Source organism: Pristiophorus japonicus, chromosome 9 (assembly GCF_044704955.1).
Source record: "Pristiophorus japonicus isolate sPriJap1 chromosome 9, sPriJap1.hap1, whole genome shotgun sequence".
NCBI lineage: Eukaryota > Metazoa > Chordata > Chondrichthyes > Pristiophoridae > Pristiophorus > Pristiophorus japonicus.
Window position 1 is genome coordinate 207,005,889 of NC_091985.1, and position 25,896 is coordinate 207,031,784.

Here is a 25,896-nt window from a genome sequence, read left to right on the forward strand (position 1 = left end):
GCTGGGACTTGTCCCTGAGAGTAACGAACAGGTTTGAGAACTGAAATAATGTAGAGTTAGAATTGAAAAAAGGCCCAAAATAGAGCAGTCAGAAACAGGACATCAATTAGTCTCCTCTTATCTTGGAGACATTAAATATCGACACACTGTTTTATTTGAAATATCAAAATATTAAACAACAGCCCAGTTACAGGGGTCATTAACATCAGCAGAAACAAACCCCAACTGTCAGAATGAACATGGTTCAGCCGGGATGTGCTTATCAGCAATAACAGTAGACTCCCACCCCTGCAGTCACTTGTGAACATGCTGGTGTGTCAGCAGGATGGATGAATGAGTGAATCCCTTCCCACACTCTGAGCAGGTGAACGGCCTCTCCCCAGTGTGAATTTGCTGGTGAGTAAGAAGTCTGGATGACTGAGTGAATCGCTTCCCACACTCCAAACAGGTGAATAGGCTCTCCCTGGTGTGAACTTGCTGGTGTGTTAGAAGGTTAAATGAACTAGTGGATCCCTTCCCACACTCAGAGCAGGTCAATGGTCTCTCCCCAGTGTGAACTTGCTGGCGTGTCAGCAGGTTGGATGATGAAGGGAATCCCTTTCCACACATGGAGCAAGTGAATGGGCTCGCCCCAGTGTGAACTTGTTGGTGTGTCAGAAGGTTGGATGACTGAGTGAAATGCTTCCCACAGTCAGAGCAGATGAACGGCCTCTCCCCAGTGTGAACTTGCTGGTGTGTCAGCAGGTTGGATGACTGAGTGAAATGCTTCCCACAGTCAGAGCAGATGAACGGCCTCTCCCCAGTGTGAACTCGCTGGTGCCTCAGCAGATGGGATGACCGAGTGAATCCCTTCCCACACATGGGGCAGGTGAATGGCCTCTCCCCGGTGTGACTGCATCGATGAGTTTCCAGCTCAGACGGGTAACTGAATCCCTTTCCACAGTCCCCACATTTCCACGGTTTCTCCATGGTGCAGGTGTCCTTGTGACTCTCCATGGTTGGATGATCAGTTGAAGCCTCGTCCACACACACAACACGTGTAATGGTTTCTCCGTGCTGTGAATGGTGCAATGTTTTTTCAGGTTGTGTAACTGGTTAAAGCTCCTTCCAGTCAGTGCACTGGAACACTCACGCGGATGTGTGTGTCTCAGTGCTTTTCCAGTCATGCCGATTTGTGAAATATTTTCTCAAAGACAGAACAAGCAAATAATTCTCCTGCCACATTCAAAGGCCTGAGGAATCAAGTAACTGTCAGATCTTGACGTGATGTTTGGTTGCTGTTTCCAGTCTGAAAATCTCCCCTTCTAATATCCTGTAAAAGGAGATTACAGAACTCATCACTAAGTATAGAACAGACAATTCTAGATTCTATGGAACATTCTTTCCTCTCTTGTTCCCCCAAAGCTGTAAATCCCCATCCGACTCTCTCCCTCCTCCCTGTGCTGAAAGCCAAACACATCGCACGTCTCAAGACAGTTTGTCCTCCGCTCCCAGTTTTCACCACCAACTCTGGCTGGATGCAGTTCTACACTCACTGGTTCCCCTCCCTCTCCTTCCCTGAAGGCGCTGACTCTGGCTGGGTTCAGTTCTACACTCACTGGTTCCCCTCCCCTGAAGGTGCTGACTCTGGCTGGGTTCAGTTCTACACTCACTGGTTCTCCTCCCCTGAAGGTGCTGATTCTGGCTGGGTTCAGTTCTACACTCACTGGTTCCTCTCCCTCTCCTCCCCTGAAGGTGCTGATTCTGGCTGGGTTCAGTTCTACACTCACTGGTTCCCCTCCCCTGAAGGTGCTGACTCTGGCTGGGTTCAGTTCTACACTCACTGGTTCTCCTCCCCTGAAGGTGCTGATTCTGGCTGGGTTCAGTTCTACACTCACTGGTTCCTCTCCCTCTCCTCCCCTGAAGGTGCTGATTCTGGCTGGGTTCAGTTCTACACTCACTGGTTCCCCTCCCTCTCCTCCCCTGAAGGTGCTGACTCTGGCAGGTTTCAGTTCTACACTCACTGGTCACCTGAAATATAAAAGAAAATAATGGAAATACTCAGGCAACATCTGTAGAGATAGAAATAGAGTTAGCGTATCAGGTCACTTTCCTTTCATCAGAACTGGAAAATAGGAGCAAGGGTCGGCCCTCCGGCCCCTCGAGCCTGCTCCACCATTCAATAAGATCATGGCTGATCATCAACCTCAATTCCACTTTCCCGCCCCATCTCCCTATCTCTTGATTCCCCTAGACTCCAAAAATCTATCTATCTCAGTCTTGAATATAAGTTTTAAATAAGTGCAGAGGCAGGGAAAGGGGAGGAAAGACAGGAGTGATTAAATGACAAAAGGGATGATGCAGCAAGGCAAAAGGAGATGGTGATGGGACAAGAAACAAAAGATGGGTCTGGAGGAGGTGTAAATGAAGATCATTACCAACAGCTGCTGTACTAAACAATGGGAGCGGTGGTTATGGTGAAATTGTGGAACTCAATGTTGAGTCCGGAAGGTGAAATTCTGTGCCTCGAGCGTTATTAGAACAGTGGAGGAGGCCGAGGAGAGAGAGGTCAGAGTGGGAGTGGTCCGGAGAATTTCAATAACAAGCGATCAGAAACTCAGAGTCACGCTTGCGTCTGAACGAAGGTGTTCCGCGATGCGATCATCCAATCTGCATTTGGTCTCTCCAATGTAGAGGACACTGCATCGTGAGCAGCGAATACAGTATACTAAATTCAAAGTAGTACAATAAATCGTTGTTTCACCTGGAAGGAGTGTCTGTGGCCCTGGACGGTGGGAAGGGAGGAGGTGAAAGGGCAGGTGTTGTATTTCCTATTTTAATGTAGGAAATGTGGCAGTTAATTTGTGCACAGAAAGCTCCCACAAACAGCAATGAACAGATAACGTATTTTCGTGATGTTGATTGAGGGATATATATTGGCCAGGACGCCGAGGTAACTCCCCTGCTCTTCTTCGATATAGTTCCATGGGATCTTTTAAATCCACTCGAGTTGCAGCCGGGTTCTCGGTTTAACGTCGCATCACAAGAGACGACATCTGACAGTGCAGTGCTCCCTCAGTGCTGCACTGGAGTGCCAGCCTGGACTTTTGTGCTCAAGTCTCTGGAGTGGGACTTGAGCAGTTCAGAGAACAGGGTGATCTAAATCTGGGCCCACCTGTTACAATTCTATGGGCTGTAAACCGTCTCCCCGGCAATTACCAGCACCTTCAGAAGAGATGCTGAGAAAGCCCCTGTGTGCAGAGTGAGAACAAAATCAATGAGTCAATGATTTTCTCTCCCGCCCACTCTTTGTTGCTTTACAAATATGGACAAAGAAGTTCCTTTGAACCATCCCAATTTATAACTATATTACATAAGATGTGAAATCAGTTATTTTCTGTAAAATTCTTTTTTGATCAGTTTTCATAAAAATCCTCCACATATATTGCATATGACAGGGGACAAGAGAGAGAGGGAAACCAGTCTCTATTTCTCCTTCATTTACAGACCCTCCCTGGTCTGTCACCAATTCTCCTTCATTTACGACGCTCCCTGACCAATCACCAATTCTCCCTCACTGACAGACACTCCCTGACCAATCACCATTTCTCCTTCATTTACAGGCACCCCCTGACCACTCCATGTTTCTGCTTCATTTGCAGACGATCCCTGACGAGTCGCCGCTTTGTGGATCTTTCTGTTGTGGCTTTCAACAGAAGAAACCCTGTTGGGTGGGGCAAACATTGCAATGTTTGGTAGTGAAATGGATTAGTTCAGGACAGACAGCAGGGATTATTTGAGGAAATAACAGTGCAGTGAGAAAGGAAATGCAGTGGATGTTGTGTAGATGGATTGTCAAAAGGTGTTTGATAAGGTGCCGGACAGGAGGCTTGTTGATCAAATTAAGGCTCATGTTATTAAAGGGAGTGGGGCAGCGTGGAGAGGAAGTTGGGTATAGGACAGAAAACAGAGAATAGTGGTTAATGGATGCTCTTCAGATCCGAGAAATGTAAACAGTGGTGTCCCCATGGTCAGTGTTGGGACCATTGCTCTGCTCAATATAGAGAAATGATTTGGGCTTGGGTATATGGGGCACACGATCAAAATCTCCAGAGGAGACCAAAAAAGGGCCCATGGCCAACTGAAAGGACTGTACATAGTTTCAGTGTGAATACACAGGTTAGTAAATGGGGCAGGTAGATGTCAGCTGAAATGTAACAGAGAGAAATGTGAGGTGATACATTTTGGGACAAGGAAATTTTAAGAAAAGTACATTAAATGGTAAAAATGTAAAAGCAGTAGAGAAGCAGAATAGGAAAGAGGTGTTAGATTCTAGCTAATGCCTTGTCCTGTTAATTAGCAAGTCCAGTGTCAGAAACTATTACCTTAGCAAATAAATGTAAGATGAGCAGATTCTCTGTCCTCCACCGTAACTTATATTGACCCATCAATCAGAGTAAACATGCAAGTCCCGCGTGCCCACAGTAACTGACACAAGGTCAGCCCGCTGGATGGAACCTCGGGCGCCCTGAGCTTGATCTCCGGTGTCTCCAGTCCTGACTGTCCCCTTACATCAGTCTCCCCTCACTTTTATACACTGCAGTGATCCACCTCTGGCACCTGACTCTTCGGTGTCTTCTCTGTTGGGTTTGGGCAGGAAGCTGGGAAAAGACAGCTGGAACTTCTCTAATCTGTGATTTACAAGGACACTTTCCCTGGTTCCCAGCAGTTACTTTTCTTCAGTAATTTTCTCATTATCTCTAAACTACCCTGCCTGCTGATAGTTGTTATTTCTTATAGTTTCACAATTATAGGGATAAACATCACACATTATAAATCTAATCTATTGTGACACTCACTCTGGTTTCAGCTTGCATTGTGGTTACTGACAGACAAACCCTGTTCATTCCCCTGATCTGATTACAGATTCCAACAGTGGATTCAGTGAATGGAATGTCTTATCAGTGTTGCCATGGCAACCTGTCTGCACCGAATCGATTGTCGAGTTTCTAACTCAGACTAAACTTCTCTTTCACGCTATACACATTATATCAGCCAGTTTATGTCATAGAATCCATAGAAATTTACAGCACGGAGGGAGGCCATTTCGGCCCATCGTGTCCATACCGGCCGACCAAGAGCTATCCAGCCTAATCCCATCTTCCAGCTCTAGGTCCGTAGCCCTGCAGGTTACGGCACTTCAAGTGCACATCCAAGTATTTTTAAATGTGGTGAGGGTTTGTGCCTCTACCACCTTTTCAGGCAGTGAGTTCCAGACTCCCACCACCCTTTGGGTAAATACATTTCCCCTCATGTCTCCTCTATACCTCCATCCAATTACTTTAAATCTAGACCCTCTGGTTGTTGACCCCTCTGCCAAGGGAAACAGGTCTTTCCTATCTACTCTATCCAGGCCCCTCATAATCTTATACACTTCAATCAGGTCTCCCCTCAGCCTCCTCTTTCTAAAGAAAACAGACCTAGACTATCCAATCTTTCCTCATAGCCAAAGTTCTACAGACCAGGCAACATTCTTGTAAATCTCCTCTACACCCTTTCCAGTGCAATCACATCTTTCCTGTAATATGGTGACCAGAACTGCACACAGTACTCCAGCTGCGGCCTAACCAGTGTTTTATGCAGTTCAAGCATAATGTCCTTGGCTCTTATATTCCATGCCTCGACTAATAAAGGCAAGTATTCCACATGCCTTCTTAATCACCTTATCTACCTGGCCTGCTACCTTCAGGGATCTGTGAACCTACACTCCAAGGTCCATTTGTGCCTCTACACCTTTCAATGCCGTACCAGTTAATGTGTATTCCTTTGTCTTATTAGACCTCCCCAAATGCATTACCTCACACTTCTCCGGATTGAATTCCATTTGTCACTGTTCTTCAGCTTTCTTCATTATCAACTACACAGCCTATTTTAGTGTCATCTGCAAACTTCTTAATCATACCCCCAACATTTAGGTGCAAGTCATTGATACATACCATAAAAAGCAAGGGACCCTGCACTGAGCCCTGCAGAACCCCACTGGATACAGACTTCCAGTCACAAAACACCCATCAACCATTACCCTTTGCTTCCTTCCTCTGAGCCAATTTTGGATCCAACTTGCCCCTTTACCTTGGATCCCATGGGCTTTTACTTTCATAACCAATCTGCCATGTGGGACCTTATCAAAAGATTTGCTAAGATTAATTTGCACTACAATATACGCACTGATCTTATCGACCCTCCTGGTTACCTCCTTGAAAAATTCAATCAAGTTAGTCAGGCATGACCTTCCCTTAACAAATCCATGCTGACTGTCCTTGATTAATCCATGTCTTTCCAAATGAAGATTTATTCTTTCCGTCAGGATTTTTTTGCAATACTTTTCCCACCACTGAGGTTAGCGTACTGGCCTGTAATAACTCGATCTATCCCTTTCTCCCTTTTTAAGCAAAGGTCTTGGTCGGCAGGTGCAGACACGATGGGCCGAAATGGCCTCCTTCCATACTGTACATTTTTTTGATTCTATGAAAAAGTCCCGTTCATTCCTACTCTGTTTTCTGTCCATTAACCAATCCTCAATCCATGCTAATATATTACCCTTAATCCCATGAGATGTATTTTAGCCATGTTATGTTAATATCTCTAAAACCTAGAAGGGCTTCAGATACACAAACCTTTAAAAGTGGGAGGACAAGTTGATGAAGTGGTTAAAAAGCACATGTGATCCTAAGTTTTATAAATAGGGGTGTGGAGTACAAAAGGGCAGAGGTCATGTAAACCTGTACTAATCATTGGTTCGACTGCAGTTCGAATATTGTGTCAGGTTTTGGGGATCTTACACCAGGAAGGATGTCGAGGCCATGGAGAGGGTGCAGAGAGATTCACTGAGACGATACCAGGGACAAGAGCCTTTAGTTATCAGGGGAGATTGGAGAAACTGGGGCTCTTTTCATTCGAACAAAGGAGAATTGGAGATCTGAGGGAGGTGGTCAGAATGTGATCAGGTAAATGAGGAAAAACTATTTCCACCAGTCGGTGAGTCAGTAACTCGAGGACATCAAATTCAAATCATCACCAAAAGGCTCAGACACAGGGAGGAACTATCGAGCACACTGCACAACAATGTTCGGGACACTCACTGTCCCTCTGCATCTGTGTCCAGGTGATGGGTTTCTCTTATCTTTGGGTTAAATGATGTTCTCATCGAGGTGATGGATGTCAGTGCTGGGGAATGGGGTATTCTGAGATCATATTGTCTGCCTGAAGCACTCTGCAGTCAGCTACAGCATGGGTTAGATACAGAGTAAAGCTCCCTCTACACTGTCCCATCAGCCACTCCCAGGGCAGGTACAGCACGGGTTAGATACAGAGTAAAGCTCCCTCTACACTGTCCCATCAGCCACTCCCAGGGCAGGTACAGCACGGGTTAGATACAGAGTAAAGCTCCTTCTACACTGTCCCATCAAACACTGCCAGTCCACAATGAGCAGGGCTCAGTGAGGTTGGTTGCGAGGCACTGCAGTGATGTCATAAAGCAGGCCATTCAGCCCAGCTGGTCCTCTCCGTGTCCCTTTAAAGGTGGAGAGCTGGGACATCCTGTCTCAACACACATTCCCCCTCTTCATACTGTGAATCCCTGGGGAAGGCCCAAGGTCCAGAGTGTGGAACACATCCAGGGGGAAAGAGAGAGAAGGTGTGGTAAATCAAGGAGTAGGGACTGAGGGACACCAAGCTGAAGTTTTAGAGGAAGAGTGAGTTCAGTAGTTTAAGATCCAGGGAGAGAACAAGGCATATTGCACAAATTGCTACTATTTTACCCTTCTCTTCCTCTCCACCCCTGATGGTGCTGACTCTGGCTGGGTTCAGTACTACACTCACTGGTTCCTCTCCCTCTCCACCCCTAAAAGGTGCTGACTCTGGCTGGGTTCCATTCTGCACTCACCAATACATGACCCATGTGCCCAATTTCCCTGTATGAACCTCGACAGCGAGTGTCAACAGGCTATTCCACTGTCCTCACCTGAGGCCTCACACGTGTATTTTCCAGCAGGGTCACTGGACCCTCCTCCCAATGGCTCAGTGGGTAAAGGTAACGCCCAGTGTGACTGAATCATAGGAACGGGAGGGACCCAGGTTTAATCCTGTCTGCATATCCTCTCCTTCTAATCCCCTGTAAAAGCTGTTTACAAATATCATCAGGAACATAGGAACAGGAAAAGACCATTCGGCCCCTTGAGCCTATTCCGCCATTCAATTAAATCATGGCTGATCAGTATTTTAACTCCGTCTACCTGCCTTGGTTCCATCGCCCTTAATACCTTTGCCGAAGAAGAATCTATCAACCTCAGTTTTGTAATTTTCAATTATCCCCCATCCTCAGTTTTATTGGGAACAGAGTTCTGGATTTCCACTACCCTTGAAGAACATATGAGGATAAGAAATCGGAGGAGTGGGCCATGCGGTCCCTCGAGCCTGCTCCGCCATTCAATAAGATCATGGCTGATCTTCTCCCTCAACTCCACTTTCCCTCACTATCCCCGTATCCCTTGATTCCTTTAGTGCCCAAAAATCTATCGATCTCAGCCCTGAATATACTCAATGACTGAGCATCCACAGTCCTCTGGATTAGAGAATTCCAAAGATTCACATCCCTGAGTGAAGACATTTCTCATCTCAGTCCTAAATAGCCGACCCCTTATCCCAAGACTGTGACCCCTATTTCTAGACTCTCGAGCCAAGAGAAACAGCCTCTCAGCATTTGTGTGAGGAAGTGTTTCCTGACATCACCCCTGAATGGCCTAGCTCTGACTTGAAGGTTATTTCCCCTTGTTGTGGACTCCCTCACCACTCCTTGAGTGGTCTGCACAGTGCGGTCTTAAACGGAGTGTACTTAAACAGAATGGTTTATTTGGGAACTTGGAAAGAGTGGGAATTGGGAGAAGAGGGGGAAGGAGTTGCAGCTTTTTGCCCACACTGTTTGTAATGCTTTGTGTTACAGGTAGATATTTAATGTCATTATCCATTACTCAATGCAGATCAAGTAAGAAGTCAAAGAACTAAACTGTAAAATAAGTTACTTAAATACAAATGTAATAACATTTAATTAAATAGAACATGGTGATATAGGGCTGGCAGTGCAGGTGGTGTGTCACAAATGCAGCATGTGGGAGTTTGTGGGGAGCATTGTGATCCCGGACAAACACCTTTGCAGTAAGTGCATGCATCCTGAGGAGCTTCAGCTCAGAGTTGTTGAGCTGGAGTCTGAGGTGCAGACATTGTGGGGCATCAGGGAGCGGGGAGTTATCTGGACACTTTGAAAGGGAATGTAGTTGTGTTGGGGGACAGTATAGTCAGAGAGATAGATACTGTTCTCTGCAGACGCGACCGGAAGTTTCGAAGGTTGTGTTGCCTGCCCGGTGCCAGGGCTAAAGAATCTCCTCACAGCTGGAGAAGAACTTGGAGTGAGAAGGGGGGGATCCAGTTGTCGTGGTCCATGTAGGAACCAACAACATAGGTAGAACTAGAAATGAGGTTCTGCTGAAGGAGTCGGGGTCCAAATTAAAAAGCAGAACCTCAAAGGTAATAATCTCTGGATTGTTACGTGAGCCACGCGGCAATTGGTACAGGGATAAGCAGATTGGAAAGTTAAAAGTGTGACTCAAAGAGTGGTGTGGGAGGCAAGGGTTTTGCTTCATGGACACTGGCACCAGTACTAGGGAAAGACGGAGCTGTTCCATTGGGACAGGCCCTACTTAAAACGGGCTAGAGGCTAGAACCAGGGTCAAAGTCCGAGGTCCCATGGAGGGACAAAGCCGGTGTCAGCAGGATGGGGCCGACACGGAGCATCGACGAACCGCTGTCCAAATTCAGAGACAGGTGGAGCAGGCGAGTGAAGTCCAGAGGCTATTTGAGGGGCAGAGAGTTCGAGGAGGGAGGTTGTTGCCATAGGAATCAGAGTCGGTGGCGGGAAAGGAAGCTGATGGCGAAACAGATGCAAGTTGGAGGTCACCGTAGGTCAATAAGAATATAAGAATTAGGAACAGGAGTAGGCCATCTAGACCCTTGAGCCTGCTCCGCCATTCAATAAGATAATGGCTGATCTGGCTGTGGACTCAGCTCCACTTACCCGCCCTCTCCCCATAACCCTTAATTCCCTTATTGGTTAAAAATCTATCTATCTGTGACTTGAAAACATTCAATGAGCTAGCCTCGACTGCTTCCTTGGGCAGAGAATTCCAGATTCACAACCCTCTGGGAAATTCCTTCTCAACTCGGTTTTAAATTGGCTCCCCCGTATTTTAAGGCTGTGCCCCCTAGTTCTCGTCTCCCCTACCAGTGGAAACAACCTCTCTGCCTCTATCTTGTCTATCCCTTTCATTATTTTAAACGTTTCTATAAGATCACCCCTCATCCTTCTGAACTCCAAGGAGTAAAGACCCAGTCTACTCAATCTATCATCATAAGGTAACCCCCTCATCTCCGGAATCAGCCTAGTGAATCGTCTCTATACCCCCTCCAAAGCTAGTATATCCTTCCTTAAGTAAGGTGACCAAAACTGCACGCAGTACTCCAGGTGCGGCCTCACCAATACCCTGTATAGTTGCAGCAGGACCTCCCTGCTTTTGTACTCCATTCCTCTCACAATGAAGGCTAACATTCTATTCACCTTCCTGATTACCTGCTGCACCTGCAAACTAACTTTTTGGGATTCATGCACAAGGACCCCCAGGTCCCTCTGCACCTCAGCATATTGTAATTTCTCCCCATTCAAATAATATTCCCTTTTACTGTTTTTTTTCCCCCAAGGTGGATGACTTCACACTTTCCGACATCGTATTCCATCTGCCAAACCTTCGCCCATTCGCTTAACCTATCCAAATCTCTTTGCAGCCTCTCTGTGTCCTCCACACAACTCGCTTTCCCACTAATCTTAGTGTCATCTACAAATTTTGTTACACTACACTCTGTCCCCTCTTCCAGGTCATCTATGTATATTGCAAACAGTTGTGGTCCCAGCACCGATCCCTGTGGCACACCACTAACCACCGATTTCCAACCCGAAAAGGACCCATTTATCCCGACTCTCTGCTTTCTGTTCGCCAGCCAATTCTCTATCCATGCTAATACATTTCCTCTGACTCTGCGTACCTCTATCTTCTGCAGTAACCTTTTGTGTGGCACCTTATCGAATGTCTTTTGGAAATCTAAATACACCACATCCATCGGTACACCTCTATCCACCATGCTCGTTATATCCTCAAAGAATTCTAGTAAATTAATTAAACATGATTTCCCCTTCATGAATCCATGCTGCGTCTGCTTGATTGCACTATTCCTATCTAGATGTCCTGCTATTTCTTCCTTAATGATAGTTTCAAGCATTTTCCCCACTACAGATGTTAAACTAACCGGCCTATAGTTACCTGCCTTTTGTCTGCCCCCTTTTTTTAAACAGAGGCGTTACATTAGCTGCTTTCCAATCCGCTGGTACCTCCCCAGAGTCCAGAAAAGCGGCAGAGAAAATTAAAACCACAAGCCAACGAGCAGCAAAGCTGGAAACCGGTAGAATGATCAGTTGAAGCCTCGTCCACACACAGAACACATGTATGGTTTCTCCCTGCTGTGAATGGTGCGATGTTTTTTTCAGGCTGTGTAACTGGTTAAAGCTCTTTCCACAGGCAGTGCACTGGAACACTCTCACACGGGTGTGTGTGTCTCGGTGCTTTTCCAGTCACACTGATGTTTGAAATCTGTTCCCACAGACAGAACAGAGAAACATTTCTCCTTCCACATTCAAAGGCTGATGATATTCAAGTCCTGAGAAATCAAATAACTACATCAGATCTTGACGTGATGTTTCATTTGAGTTTCCTGTCTGCAAATCTCACCTTCTAATACACTGTGAAAGGAGATTTCAAAACTCATCATTGAAAGTACAGGACAGAAATTCAGAATAGGCATATGTACTTTCCATGGAAGATTCTTTCCTTTCTTGTTCCCATAAAGCTGTAAATCCCTGTCCCACACATTGTCCCTCCTGCTGTGCTGAAATCCAAGCACATCGCACATCTCCTAGACTGTTTCTCCTCCACTCCCAGTTTTCACTACCAATTCTGGCTGGGTTCAGTTCTACAGTCACTGGTTCCCCTCCCTTTATTCCCCTGAAGGTGCTGACTCTGGCTGGGTTCAGTTCTACACTCACCAGTTTCTTTCCACTATGTGACCCATGTGCCCAATCTCCATGTGTGAACCTCGACAGTGATTGGTGTGCAAAATTAAAGCACATTGTATTGGGGGTAATGTGCTGACGTGGATAGAGAACTTGTTGGCAGACAGGAAGCAGAGAGTCGGGATGAATGGGTCCTTTTCAGAATGGCAGGCAGTGACTAGAGGAATGCCGCAGAGCTCGGTGCTGGGACCCCAGCTACTTACAATATACATTAATGATTTATATGAAGGAATTGAGTGTAATATCTCCAAGTTTGCAGATGACACTAAGCTGGGTGGCAGTATGAGCTGTGAGGAGGATACTAAGAGGCTGCAGGTTGACTTGGACAGGTTAGGTGAGTGGGGAAATGCATGGCAGATGCAGTATAATGTGGATAAATGTGAGGTTATCCACTTTGGGGGCAAAATCACGAAGGCAGAATATTATCTGAATGGCGGCAGATTAGGAAAAGGGGATGTGCAACGAGACCTGGGTGTCATGGTACATACATCAGTCATTGAAAGTAGGCATGCAGGTACAGCAGGGCAGTGAAGGCGGCAAATGGTATTTTGACCTTCACAGCTAGGAGATTTGAGTATAGGAGCAGGGAGGTCTTACTGCAGTTGTACAGGTGAGGCCTCACCTGGAATATTGTGTTCAGTTTTGGTCTCCTAATCTGAGGAAGGACATTTTTGCTATTGAGTGCTGCGAAGGTTCTATTGTTGAGGCCAATTCACTAAATATATTCAAAAAGGAGTTCGATGAAGTCCTTACTACTAGGGGAATCAAGGGGTATGGTAAGAAAGCAGGAATGGGGTACTGAAGTTGCATGTTCAGCCATGAACTCATTGAATGGCGGTGCAGGCTAGAAGGGCCGAATGGCCTACTCCTGCACCTATTTTCTATGTTTCTATGTTCACCTGGCTGATTCCGAGGATGGCGAGGATATGAGGAGAGACTGGATTGACTGGGCCTGTATTCACTGGAGTTTAGAAGGATGAGAGGGGATCTCATAGAAACATCTAAAATTCTGACGGGACTGGACAGGTTAGATGCAGGAAGAATGTTCCCGATGTTGGGAAAGTCCAGAACCAGGAGACACAGTCTAAGGATAAGGGTAAGCCATTTAGGACTGAGATGAAGAGAAACTTCTTCACTCAGAGAGTTATTAATCTGTGGAATTCCCTACCGCAGAGAATTGTTAATGCCAGTTCATTGGATATATTCAAGAGGGAGTTAGATATGGCCCTTACGGCTAAAGGGATCAAGGGGTATGGAGAGAAAGCAGGAAAGGGGTACTGAGGTGAATGATCAGCTATGATCTTACTGAATGTTCGAAAGACCGAATGGCCTACTCCTGCACCTAGTTTCTATGTTTCTATGTCCTCACCTGAGGCCTCACACGTGCATTTTCCAGCAGGGTCACTGGAGCCTCCTCCCAATGGGTAAAGGTAACACCCAGTGTGACTGAATCATAGGAACAGGAGGGGCCCAGGTTTAATCCTGTCTGCATATCCTCCCCTTCTAATCCCCTGTAACAGCTGTTTACAAAAGTCATCACTGTGTAGGAACAGAGGAACAGAAAAAGGCCATTCAGCCCCTTGAGCCTGTTGTGCCATTCAGTTAGATCGTGGCTGATCAGTATTTTAACTCCATCTACCTGCCTTGGTTCCATCGCCCTTAATACCCTTGCCGAAGAATAATTTATCAATCTCAGTTTTGGAATTTTCAATTAGCCCCAGCCTCAATTTTATGGGGAACAGAGTTCCGGATTTCCACTACGCTGTAAGAGCATAAGAAATAGGAGCAAGAGTAGATCGTACGGCCCCTCTCGCCTGCCGCGCCATTCAATAAGATCAAGGTTGATCTTGTACTTCAACTCCACTTTCCCCGTATCCCTGGATTCCTTCAGTGTCCAAACATCTATCGATCTCGGCCCTGAATACACTCAATGACTGAGCATCCACAGCTCTTTGGGGCAGAGAATTCCAAAGATTCACAACCCTTTGAGTGAAGACATTTCTCCACATCTCAGTCCTAAATGGCCGTCCGTTATCCTGAGACTATGACCCCTAGTTCTAGACTCTCCAGACAAGAGAAACAGCCAATCAGCATTTGTGTGAGGAAGTGCTTCCTGACATTAGCCCTGAACGGCCGAGCTCTGATTTTAAGGTTGTGTCCCCTTGTTGTGGACTCCCTCACCAGAGGAAATAGTTTCTCTCCATCCACCCCATCAACTCCTTTAATCATCTTAAACACCTCAATTACATCACCCCTTAATCTTCTATATTTCTCATAATTTACAAACTTCATCACTAAGTACAGGATCATAGAATCACAGAAGTTTACAGCACTGAGAGGCCATTCAGCCCATCGTGTCCGTGCTGGCCGACAAAGAGCTATCCAGCCAAATCCCACTTTTCAGCTCTTGGTCCGTGGCCTTGTAGATCACGGCACTTCAAGTGCACATCCAAGTTCGTTTTAAATGCTACAAGGGTTTCTGCCTCTACCACCCTTTCAGGCAGTGGTCTCCAGACACCTACCACCTCTGGGTGAAGAGATCTCCCCTCTAAACCTCCTACCACTTTATAATCTACGCCCCCCTGGTTGTTGACCCTCTGCTGAGGGAAATAGGTCCTTCCTATCCACTCTATCTAGGCCCCTCATAATTTTATACACCTCAATTAGGTCTCCCCTCAGCCTCCTCTATTCCATAAAAAAACCCCAGCCTATCCCATCTTTCCTCATAGCTAAATTCTCCAGTCCAGGTAACATCCTCCTAAATCTCCTCTGTACCCTCTCTAGTGCAATGACATCTTTCTTATAATGTGGTGACCAGAACAGCACACAGTACTCTCGCTGTGACCCAAGTAGTGTTTTATACAGTTCAAGCATAACCTCCCTACTCTTGTATTCTGTGCCGCGGCTAATAAAGGCAAGTATTCTGCATGCCTTCTTAACCACCTTATCTACTTCCTGCGACCTTCAGAAATCTGTGGACATGCCCTCTAAGGTCCCTTTGTTCTTTTACACCTCATTGTCCTACGATTTATTGTGTATTCCCTTGCCTTGTTAGCCCTCCACAAATGCATTACCTCACACTTTTCCGGATTGAGTTCCATTTGCCACTGTTCTGTCCACCTGACCAGTCCATTGATATCTTCCTGCAGTCTATAGCTTTCTTTTTCACTATCAACCACACAGTCAACTTTTGTATCATCTTCCTTGCATTGAAGTATATACTATTTAGCATTGCCAAACCATGGAAGAGAACGGCTGGGACACATTTCTGACACAGCTCAAGATTAACCCGCATGGCGACTTTGTTGTCGGTGATGATAGACGAGAAAGACCAAAGTGCCGTTTGGCCCTCTCAGTGTGGCCCTGAAGGACTGTGTCCAGGCTGAAGTTCTGTTCCCACCGTACAATCCGCCCCCCAGATTGTCCTCTCTGAGTTCGCCAGGTGATGCTAAACACTCAGGTGGGAAAGACAAAAATCCACAGCAATTTGTGAAAAGCAAAGCTGATTTATTTCCCATTCATCCAGAATATTAAACTCCAGCCCAGTTATAGGAGTCATCAGCAGAAAAATAAACCAACTGTCAGAATGAACATGGTTCAGTCCGGGATGTGATTAACAGTAGCAAGAACAGCAGAATCCCACCTCTGCAGTCACTTGTGAACTCGCTGGTGTTTCAGCAGGATCGAAGACTGAGTGAATCCCTTCCCACACTCTGAGCAGGTGAACGGCCTCTCCCCAGTGTGAATGCGCTGGTGTTCAGTGAGGAAGGATGACCGAGTGAATCCCTTCCCACACTCTGAGCAGGTGAACGGTCTCTCCCCAGTGTGAGTGCGCTGGTGTCTCAGAAGGTCGGATGACTGAACGAATCCCTTCCCACACTCGGAGCAGGTGAACAGCCTCTCTGCAGTGTGAACTCGCTGATGTCTCAGAAGGTCGGATGACCGAATGAATCCCTTCCCACACACGGAGCACCTGAACGGTCTCTCCCCAGTGTGAACACGTTGATGGCAGCTCAGTTCCGCTGAATTTTTATAGCACTTCCTGCAGTCCGGGCATTTAAAAGGTCTCTCGTCAGTGTGAATACGCTGGTGTCTCAGAAGGTTGGATGACTGAGTGAATCCCATCCCACAATCAGAGCAGGTGAAGGGCCTCTCCACGGTGTGCACTCGGTGTTTCAGCAGGTCAGATGACCGAGTGAATCCCTTCCCACACTCCGAGCAGGTGAACGGTCTCTCCCCAGTGTGAACTCGTTGGTGTCTCAGCAGGTTGCATGAATCAGTGAATCCCTTCCCACACTCAGAGCAGGTGAACGGCCTCTCCCTAGTGTGAACTCGCTGGTGTCTCAGCAGGCTACCTGACCGACTGAATCCTTTCCCACACACAGAGCAGGTGAACGGCCTCTCCCCAGTGTGAGTGCGCTGGTGTATAGCGAGTTTAGATGATCGACTGAACCCAGTCCCGCAGTGAGAGCACCTGAATGGGCTCTCCCCGGTGTGAACACGTTGATGGTACGTCAGTTCCCCGGAATGTTTATAGCTCTTCCCACAGTCCGGGCACTTAAAAAGTCTCTCGTCAGTGTGAACTCGCTGGTGTATCAGAAGGTGGGATGAACAAGCGAATCCCTTCCCACACTCGGAGCAGGTGAACGGCCTCTCCCCGGTGTGACTGCGCTTGTGTCTCAATAGGCCAGAGATTTGGCTGAAGCCTTGTCCACACACAGAACACGTGTACACTTTCTCCCCACTGTCAACGGTGCTTTTTGCTTCCATATTGAGAGGCCGATGATATTCGGGTCCCGATGAATCGAGTGACGCTGTCAGATCTTGATGCGGTCTGCGATTCGAGTTTCCCGTCTGCAAATCCTCCCCTTCTAATACCCTGTAAAATTAATTTAAAACAGGAAAAAGGGAGTGTGAGAGAGAAAACAGAGGCAGATTAGTAATTTGAACTTAATGAGCCTGCTAATTTGTGGGGCTGGCACTAGAACAAAGTGACCATGAAAGCGACCGAATTGTCGTAAAAACCCAACTGGTTCACTAATGTCTGATTCTGGCTGGGTTCAGTTCTACACTCACTGGTTCTCCTCCCCTGAAGGTGCTGACTCTGGCTGGGTTCAGTTCTACACTCACCAGTTTCTCTCCAATATGTGACCCATGTGCCCAATGTCCACGTGTGAATCTCGACAGTGAGTGTCGACAAGCTATTCCCCTGTCCTCACCTGAGGCCTCACACGTGCATTTTCCAGCAGGGTCACTGGAGCCTCCTCCCAATGGCTCAGTGGGTAAAGGCACCGACCAGTGTGACTGAGTCACATTAACAGGAGGGGCCCAGGTTTAATCCCCTCGGCGTATCCTCTCCTTCTAAACCTCTGTAAAAGCTGTTTACAAAAGTCGTCACTGTAAGTAGGAACATAGAAACAGGAATAGGCCATTCGGCCCCTTGAGCCTGATCAATTGGCCCCCAGCCTCAGTTATATGGGAAACATCGAGTTCTGCATTTCCATTACCCTTTAAGAACACAAGAAATTGGAGCAGGATTAGGCCCATTGGCCCCTCGAGCCTGCTCCACCATTCAGTAATATCATGGCTGATCTTCTACCTCAACTCCACTCTGGTTACCGACCCTTCTGACACTGAAAATTATTTCTCCTTATTAAGAGGGTTGGCGGACTGGAGGAGATTACAGAGATAGGGAGGGGCAAGGCCTTGGAGGGTGTCATGTATGTAACCACAATGTAACACCACTGTATTACTGTATACACTCAACCTAGATGCACACCTTGACAAGGGGTGAACTTGTGGGAGACACTCCTTACCTGATCACACAGGTGTAAAAAGAGAGGTCCCACACAGGGTCATCATCTTTGGAGTCCTGCAAATAAAGAGAGCAGGTCACAGAGTTACCTTGTCCCCAGAATGTGCCTCGTGTGGTTTCATGCTGTAGAGTAAGGACTTTACATTGGCGACAAGAAACGGGAATTCACGAGAATGGCCACCGGTAGCACAGAGGAACGGTACTGTGCTGGGGAAGACTGGGACGATTCTGTCGAGAGGCTTCAGCAAAGCTTCATTACGAAAGAATGGCTAGATGATGCAGCGGCTGACAAGCGAAGGGCTCATCTTTTGATCGGCTGCGGACCAAAGACTTTCATGCTCATGAAGGACTTACTAGCACCCGAAAAGCCGGCGGACAAAACCTTTGAAGAACTTACTGAATTGATCGGGGAGCACCTCAAACCGGCGAGTAGCATACATATAGCCTGACACAGATTCTACACCCACTGACGTCATGAAGGACAGAGCATACCGGACTTCGTAGCGGACCTCTGGCGTTTGGCCAGCCTCTAAGTTCACAGACGCCTGCACGGGGATTTGCTAAGGGATTTCTTTATCGAGGGCATCGGTCATGCGGGAATTTCCACAAATTAATTGAGACCAAGGATTTGACCTTAGAAGCGGCGGCGTTGATGGCTCAAACTTTCATGGCGGGGGAGGAAGACACGAAAATAATATACGCGCGCAACTCTGCCTCTAACGCGGTGATGGATCAGGGAGTCAACATCATCAATGTGACTCAGGCAGGCAGGGGCAGTCCAACATTCCCCAGGCAGCAATAGACCCCAGAGTAGGACTGTAACAGACAATGGCAGGCTGAACGGACATTCACGCCATCACAGTGGACAATGTGGCTCGGGACGGGGCCATTGACACCCACTAATAGGGTACTTAAGAGCAGTCAAAGGGACAGTCAGCGAGGAATGCCTGGCCATAGTCCCTTTGTTCCCAACAATAGAAACTTTAACTCATGCTGGAGGTGTGGGGGAAAACACTCAGCTAGATCTTGCAGATTTCAACAGTTTGTCTGCAGGAACTGTAATCTCAGTGGCCATTTAGCTCAAATGTACAGGAAGCCTGCAACCAGACTAATATATGAGGCGGATGGACCAGGAGAGGGTTCTTTGAGGCAGGATGACTTTTGGGGCGAATCGATGGATGCCGAAGCTTAGCGGGTCCATGTGGCGAATATTCACAGCTCATACACCAGAATGCCATCAATGATGATGAGCGTTTTATTAAACGGCATCCCTGTACGCATGGAGCTGGACACTGGGGCCAGCCTATCACTCATGGGCGTTCAGCAATTTGAGAAGCTATGGCCACTTAAAGCCAACAGACCCAAATTAGCACATATAGACACAATTACGGACTTACACCAAAGAAATCATTCTGGTACTAGGCAGTGCAATGTTGGCTGTCACACCCAATGGGATAGTGAATCGGCTGCCACTCTGGATTGTCCCGGGCAATGGTCCAGCACTGTTGGGGAGGAGCTGGTTAGCCGAGATGAACTGGAAATGGGGGGATGTTCACGCAATGTCGTCTGTGGAGCGAAGTTCGTGCTCACAAGTCCTACAACAATTCGATTCACTATTCCAACCGGGCGTCGGGACTTTCAAAGGCACTAAGGTAGTGATACACATCACCCCAGACGCCAGGCCAGTGCACCACAAAGCCAGAGCGGTGCCATATGTGATGCGGGAAAAGATCGAGAGCGAATTGGACCGGTTGTTGAGAGAGGGCATCATCTCGCCTGTTGAATTCAGCGACTGGACGAGCCCCATCATGCCCGTCCTAAAAGAGGATGGCTCTGTCAGGATCTGTGGAGACTACAAGGCCACCATCAATCTGGTGTCCCTTCAAGATCAATACCCGCTCCCGACAGCAGAGGACCTCTTCGCCACGCTGGCAGGCTGCAAGCTGTTCACCAAGTTTGACCTCACTTCAGCCTATATGACCAAGGAACTGGCCAACGAATCTAAACTACTGACCACCATCACCACGCACAAGGCACTGTTCGTTTATAACAGGTGCCCGTTTGGCATTAGATCAACGGCCGCAATTTTTCAATGATTCATGGAAAGCCTGCTTAAATCCATTCCTGGAATGATCGTATTCCAGGACGACATCCTCATCACGGATCGAGACACCGAGGAACATCTCCACAACCTGGAGGAGGTGCTATGCCGACTGGACCGGGTAGGCCTGCGACTCAAGAAGTCTAAATGTCTGTTCTTAGCTCCTGAGGTTGAGTTTCTGGGCACGAGGGTTGCTGCAGATGGGATTCGGCCCACCGAATCCAAAACAGAGGCGATTCGACGAGCACCCAGGCCCTGCAACACATCGGAGTTGCGTTCATTCCTGGGACTCGAACTATTTCGGGAACTTTCTGTCGAACTTGAGCATGTTGTTGGAGCCGCTACACGTGCTCCTGCATAAAGGTTGCGATTGGTTTTGGGGGTACTGTCAGGAACGGGCTTTTGATCAGGCGCGAAACCTACTTTGTTCAAACAAGTTGTTGACCCTGTACGACCCCTGTAAAAAAATTGGTTCTGACATGTGATGCATCGTCCTATGGGGTTGGGTGCGTGTTGCAGCAGGGCAATGCTGAGGGTCAACTACAACCTGTGGCTTATGCCTCCAGGTCGCTCTCTCAAGCAGAACGGGGATATGGGATGGTCGAGAAGGAAGCGCTTGCGTGTATCTATGGTGTTAAAAAAAATGCATCAGTACCTCTTTGGTAGGAAGTTTGAATTAGAGACGGACCACAAGCCATTAACATCCCTATTGTCAGACAGCAAGGCCACCAATGCCAACACATCAGCTCGCATACAGCGATGGGCTCTCACGCTGGCTGCCTATGACTACTCCATCCGGCACCGGCCCAGCACTGAAAATTGCACTGACGCGCTCAGCAGGATTCCACTGGCCACCACTGAGGGGACAGCGGAGCAAAGTGCCGAGATGGTCATGGCTGTCGATGCCTTTGACAGCGCAGGCTCCCCCATCACAGCCTGCCAGATCAAAATCTGGACAAACAGAGATCCCCTCCTATCCCTGATTAAGAAATGTGTCCTGACTGGGGATTGGGCGCCCGCACACGGAGCATGCCCTGAGGAGGTCAGACCGTTCCACAGACGGATGGATGAGCTCTCCATCCAAGCCGACTATGGGGCAGCCGGGTAGTTATGCCCCAGAAGGGCAGGGAGGCATTCATCAGGGAACTCCACAGCGAGCACCCAGGCATTGTGCTGATGAAGGCTATTGCCGGTCACACGTTTGGTGGCCTGGAACATTGTGTTCGCAGGCACACGTGTGCCCAGCCGGGCAATGCCCCCAGGGAGGCCCCGCCCAGCCCGTGGCCCTGGCCCACCAGGCCATGGTCAAGCATTCATGTTGACTATGCGGGCCCATTCATGGGTAAGATGTTCCTTATTGTGGTAGATGCGTATTCGAAATGGTTCGAGTGCATCATTCTGAATTCATGCATGTCATCCACCACTGTGGAAAGCCTATATGCGATCTTTGCAACCCATGGCTTGCCAGACATCCTGGTTAGTGATAACGGACCATGTTTCACAAGCTACGAATTCCGAGAGTTTATGTCGGGCAATGGCATCAACCACGTCAGGACTGCGCCGTTCAAGCCGGCCTCCAATGGCTAGGCGGAACGTGCGGTCCAAATCATTAAGCAAGGGTTGCTCAGGATTCAAGGACCCTCCCTACAATGCCGCCTGTTGCGCCTCCTGCTGGCCTATAGATCCCGTCCGCACTCGCTCACGGAGGTCCCGCCCGCAGAGCTACTAATGAAACGGACACAAAACTCGGCTGTCCCTCATTCACCCAGTCCTGACCGACATAGTTGAGGGCAAGCGCAAGTCTCAAAATGAGTACCATGACTGTAATTCGAGGGGGGAGGTGTATAGAAATAAATGATCCTGTATTCGTCCTCAATCACGCCATGGGGCCCAAATGGCTTGAGGGCACTGTAATTGACAAAGAGAGGAATATGGTCATCGTGGTAAAACTCAACAATGGTCAGATATGCCGTAAGCATCTGGACCAAGTAAAAAAAAATGTTCAGCACCGACACGGAGGAACCTGAAGAAGACCATGAGATGGATTTCACAACACCGCCAGTGAACGAGCAACAAGAGCAATCAGAAGAATGCACAGTCCCTGCGGTCAGCCCGGAGAGGCCGGAATCACCACAGGTGACAGACACTCACGTGAGTGTCCAACAACCAGAGCCCCAACTGCAGCGCTCCACGAGGGAGCGTAGACCACCTGAAAGACTAGACCTATGATCCCGATATGACTTTGGGGAGGGGGGGGGGGGGGCGGAGGTGATGTCATGTATGTAACCACAATGTAACACCACTGTATTACTATATACATTCAACCTAGATGTACATCTTGACCACATGGGGTGAACTTGTGAGAGACACTCCTTACCTGATCACACAGGTATAAAAAGGGAGGTCCTACACAGGGTCATCGTCTTTGGAGTCCTGTAAATAAAGAGAGCAGATCACAGAGTGACCTTGTCCCAGAATGTGCCTCGTATGGTTTCATGCTGTAGAGTAAGGGCTTTACATTCTTTACACAGGGATTTGAACAAGAGGAGTATTTTAAAGGCTGAAGTCACCAGCCATCTCTCCCAGTGCAGAGTGACTCACTACGAATAGGAAGGATTTTTGTTTAACTACTAAAGATGCATAATGAGGGGGAAATCAATCTCTGTACCTTTAACTAACAGCAACATGGAAAGAGGGAAATGAATGACCTTTAAACACCTGGTCCACTTGGCACCGAAGTTTCTGAAATTCATAATAGGAACTCCAGGGAAACAAAATAGCTGTGTTGATAAAGGATGGAATCACTGCAATAGTGAGAGACAACATTGGCTCAAATGATCAGGATGTTGAAACAGTTTGGGTGGAGATAAGGAATAATAAGAGGAAAAAAAAGTCACTGGTGGCCGTAGTCTATAGGCTCCCTAACAGTAGCAACTCTGTTGGTCGGAGTATAAACCAATAGTGTGTGCTTGTAAAAAGGGAACAGCAATAACCATGGGTGATTATAACCTCCGTATTGATTGGACAAATCAAATTGGTCAGGGTAGCCTTAAGGAAGAGTTCATAGAGTGCATAAGGGACAGGTTCCTTGAGCAGTATGTAACAGAACCAACCAGGGGGCAGGCTATCTTAGATCTAGTCCTGTGTAATGAGACAGGATTAATAAACAATCTCCTAGTAAAGGATCCCCTTGGAATGAGTGACCATAGCATGGTTGAATTTCAAATTCAGATGGAGGGTGAGAAAGTTGGATCTCAAACCAGCGTAGGAAGCTTAAATAAAGGAGACTACAAAGGTATGAGGGCAGAGTTGCCTAAAGTGGACTGGGAAAATAGATTAAAGTGTCGGACGGTTGATGAACAGTGGTGTACATTTAAGGAGCTATTTCATAACTCTCAAGAAAAATATATTCCAGTGAGGAGGAAAGGGTTAAAAGGAAAAATAGCCATCCGTGGCTAACTAAAGAAATAAAGGATGGTATCCAATTAAAAACAAGGGCATGCAACGTGGCCAAAACTAATGGGAGGACAGAAGATTGGGAAGCTTTTAAAAACCAGCAAAGAATGACTAAAAAAATGATTAAGAAAGGGAAGATAGACTATGAAAGTAAACTAGCTCGAAATATAAAAACAGATAGCAAAACTAAGACAGTAATAAAAATAACAGAACCAACCCCTAAACAATAACAAAAAATTTTTTAATACATTTTTTAAAATTATTTAAATCAAAAAAACAAATATTTATGAAAAGTAAGGGAAAATGAGATATACGGCAGAAAGGAAACAAACAAACCACTAAGAAATTAAAACATTAGACCCCGCCTAACAAAAAATCCCCACTCCAAACCATGGACATTCAACTAGGTGAGGCATCACATACTACACACTAACAAAGAGAAGGCGGACTCTACATTTTCACCTAACAAACAGGTAGGACAACAGACCACACGGAGAGAACACATCAGAAGGAGAAAGAAGAACCAAAAGACCAGACAAAGCAAACAATTGACACCTGATCATTGAGAGAAACAAAGGTTTAAATAGTTCTTTTCCCTCCTCACAGCCCTTCTCGTTTTGACTGACCTAGTGGAAGGTAAGGAGCTCTAAATTCTCCATAACCTCTCACTGTACATTTTTCGATCGAAAACTCGCGTGACTCTTGAACCCCCACCACACTAACCCCCCCCCACCCCCGCACCCGTTTGCTTTTCCTGGCCTCAGATGAAGCCCCAGTAAATGTGAAACGTTAGGTCTATAGACTACAATCAGCCACCTAGACGACGGATCGTGAAGTGAGTTTTATAAATCCTCCCCCAAAAAATCCCCCTGACCTTTTTCTCCCCCCTCCCTGGTGGATTTCTCTCTCACTCTATCCAGATTTCAGATCCACGGTGCTGTCTTTAAAAAAAACCTCTCTCATTTTTCTCCGCTTCTAAAAAAATCTTTCCTGTACCAGCTCTAATTGTACTACTAACTAGAACTAAATAAGATAATTGTCTGCTGTGGTACCGTGATTTCTCTGTTCCCCCTTGTCCCCCTGACCTCACCCACCACCAACCGATAATTATTGCCGTCGAACCGTAGTGTACACATACGAAAATAAATTGAAAAACAAGAAAAAAAATGCTTCCTAAATTCCCCACCCCCCCCCCACCTCCCCACGTGGTCAGTCAACACGGCACGGATCCTGATCAACCCACCAAAACCATTCACAATTTAAGGCCCATAATCCCCTTCCCCACCCTACAGCCCAATCATTCATAAAAAGAACCCTCACCTAAAAATAGTTACAACAATGTAATTTTTTTTATTATTAAATAATTAAATTAAAAATCCAAAAATAAAAATCAGTCCACCAAAGTACAAAACTAAATCTCCACAAAGAACGTAACAACGACTTAAAATCAACCCCCTAAAAAACCCAGAGACTGATCCCTTCCCCGGGAACAACAGGACCTCTGCTCCAACCCGCCTCCCTCCCGAGCCACACAGAAATCCAGCCGAGGCTGATCATCAGCACTAGGCCCAAACACACAAACCACCGATTGACCCAAGACACCATCCCACCAATCACAACAATTAACCCCAGCCACCAACGCTCCCCCACCACTGCCCAAAACACGGTAACATCCCCCCTCCACTCTCAAAACATGGTAACACCACCCCCCTGTGAATATTTAAAAATGTATAGAGACATTTAAGTTGAGAACGTGGGAATTGTATAGGGACAGTGTAAGCTAACAAAGAATTCATGGAGGAATAGCCATGACATCTCAGACTCGAGACTGCAAAATGTTACAACACTAACACATTTTGAAACAAAACCCACAGCTTGCAAAACAAACCTCAAGGTCGTACTAACTCACATTGCTAACCTGAAACATTAACAGTAAGAGAATAATGGGCCTGTGTAAAATCAGACCATTCTTAGATCGGCTTATGAGTGGACAAAGGGAAAGAGGGATCAAAGAGGATAGGCTGAACTAGGATGTCACTCATATTGTATCTTGTTATCTTTTTCCGAAAATGTATAACCGTCGTGCCTTTACAATGTAACATCACTTTGTCCGTAGGAAGTGAGTGCGATCTATCAGAGTTGCATTCCTTCTGTCTGATAAAGTCCCCGATCGGGATTTGCTTTTGAAATAAAAGCTTGCTTTGTTTAAAGCAGAATCGGTATTTGACTCAGTGATTTCGCTGTACCAGATTGAGGGAAAAGAATCCACATTTACACCCCCACTGCCCAAAACACGGTAACCCCACCCCTCAC

The 25,896-nt window shown here is 47.0% G+C and overlaps 2 protein-coding genes across 3 annotated transcripts in view; both read right to left on the reverse strand.

Moving 5' to 3' along the window:
• On the reverse strand, positions 1 to 15,430 carry LOC139273511 (gastrula zinc finger protein XlCGF57.1-like). The gene is made up of 2 exons (XM_070890421.1): positions 15,286 to 15,430; positions 1 to 1,312 (listed from the first exon to the last, which is right to left on the reverse strand). The coding sequence occupies exon 2, from the start codon at positions 994 to 996 to the stop codon at positions 295 to 297; it is 702 nt and encodes a 233-aa protein (XP_070746522.1). The 5' UTR covers positions 997 to 1,312; positions 15,286 to 15,430; the 3' UTR covers positions 1 to 294.
• Positions 15,431 to 15,697: 267 nt separating this feature from the next.
• The window catches only part of LOC139273491 (zinc finger protein 530-like), a 39,130-nt gene continuing 28,931 nt past the window's right edge, over positions 15,698 to 25,896 (reverse strand). The window contains exons 2-3 of one of the 2 annotated variants that reach the window (XM_070890384.1): positions 18,028 to 18,083; positions 15,698 to 17,090 (exon numbers count right to left, since the gene is read on the reverse strand). In XM_070890384.1, the coding sequence (XP_070746485.1) occupies positions 15,863 to 17,090; positions 18,028 to 18,083 (1,284 nt within the window). In that variant the 3' untranslated portion in view covers positions 15,698 to 15,862. The remainder of the gene's footprint in view (positions 17,091 to 18,027; positions 18,084 to 25,896) is intronic. The other variant, XM_070890385.1, reaches the window with a different exon arrangement.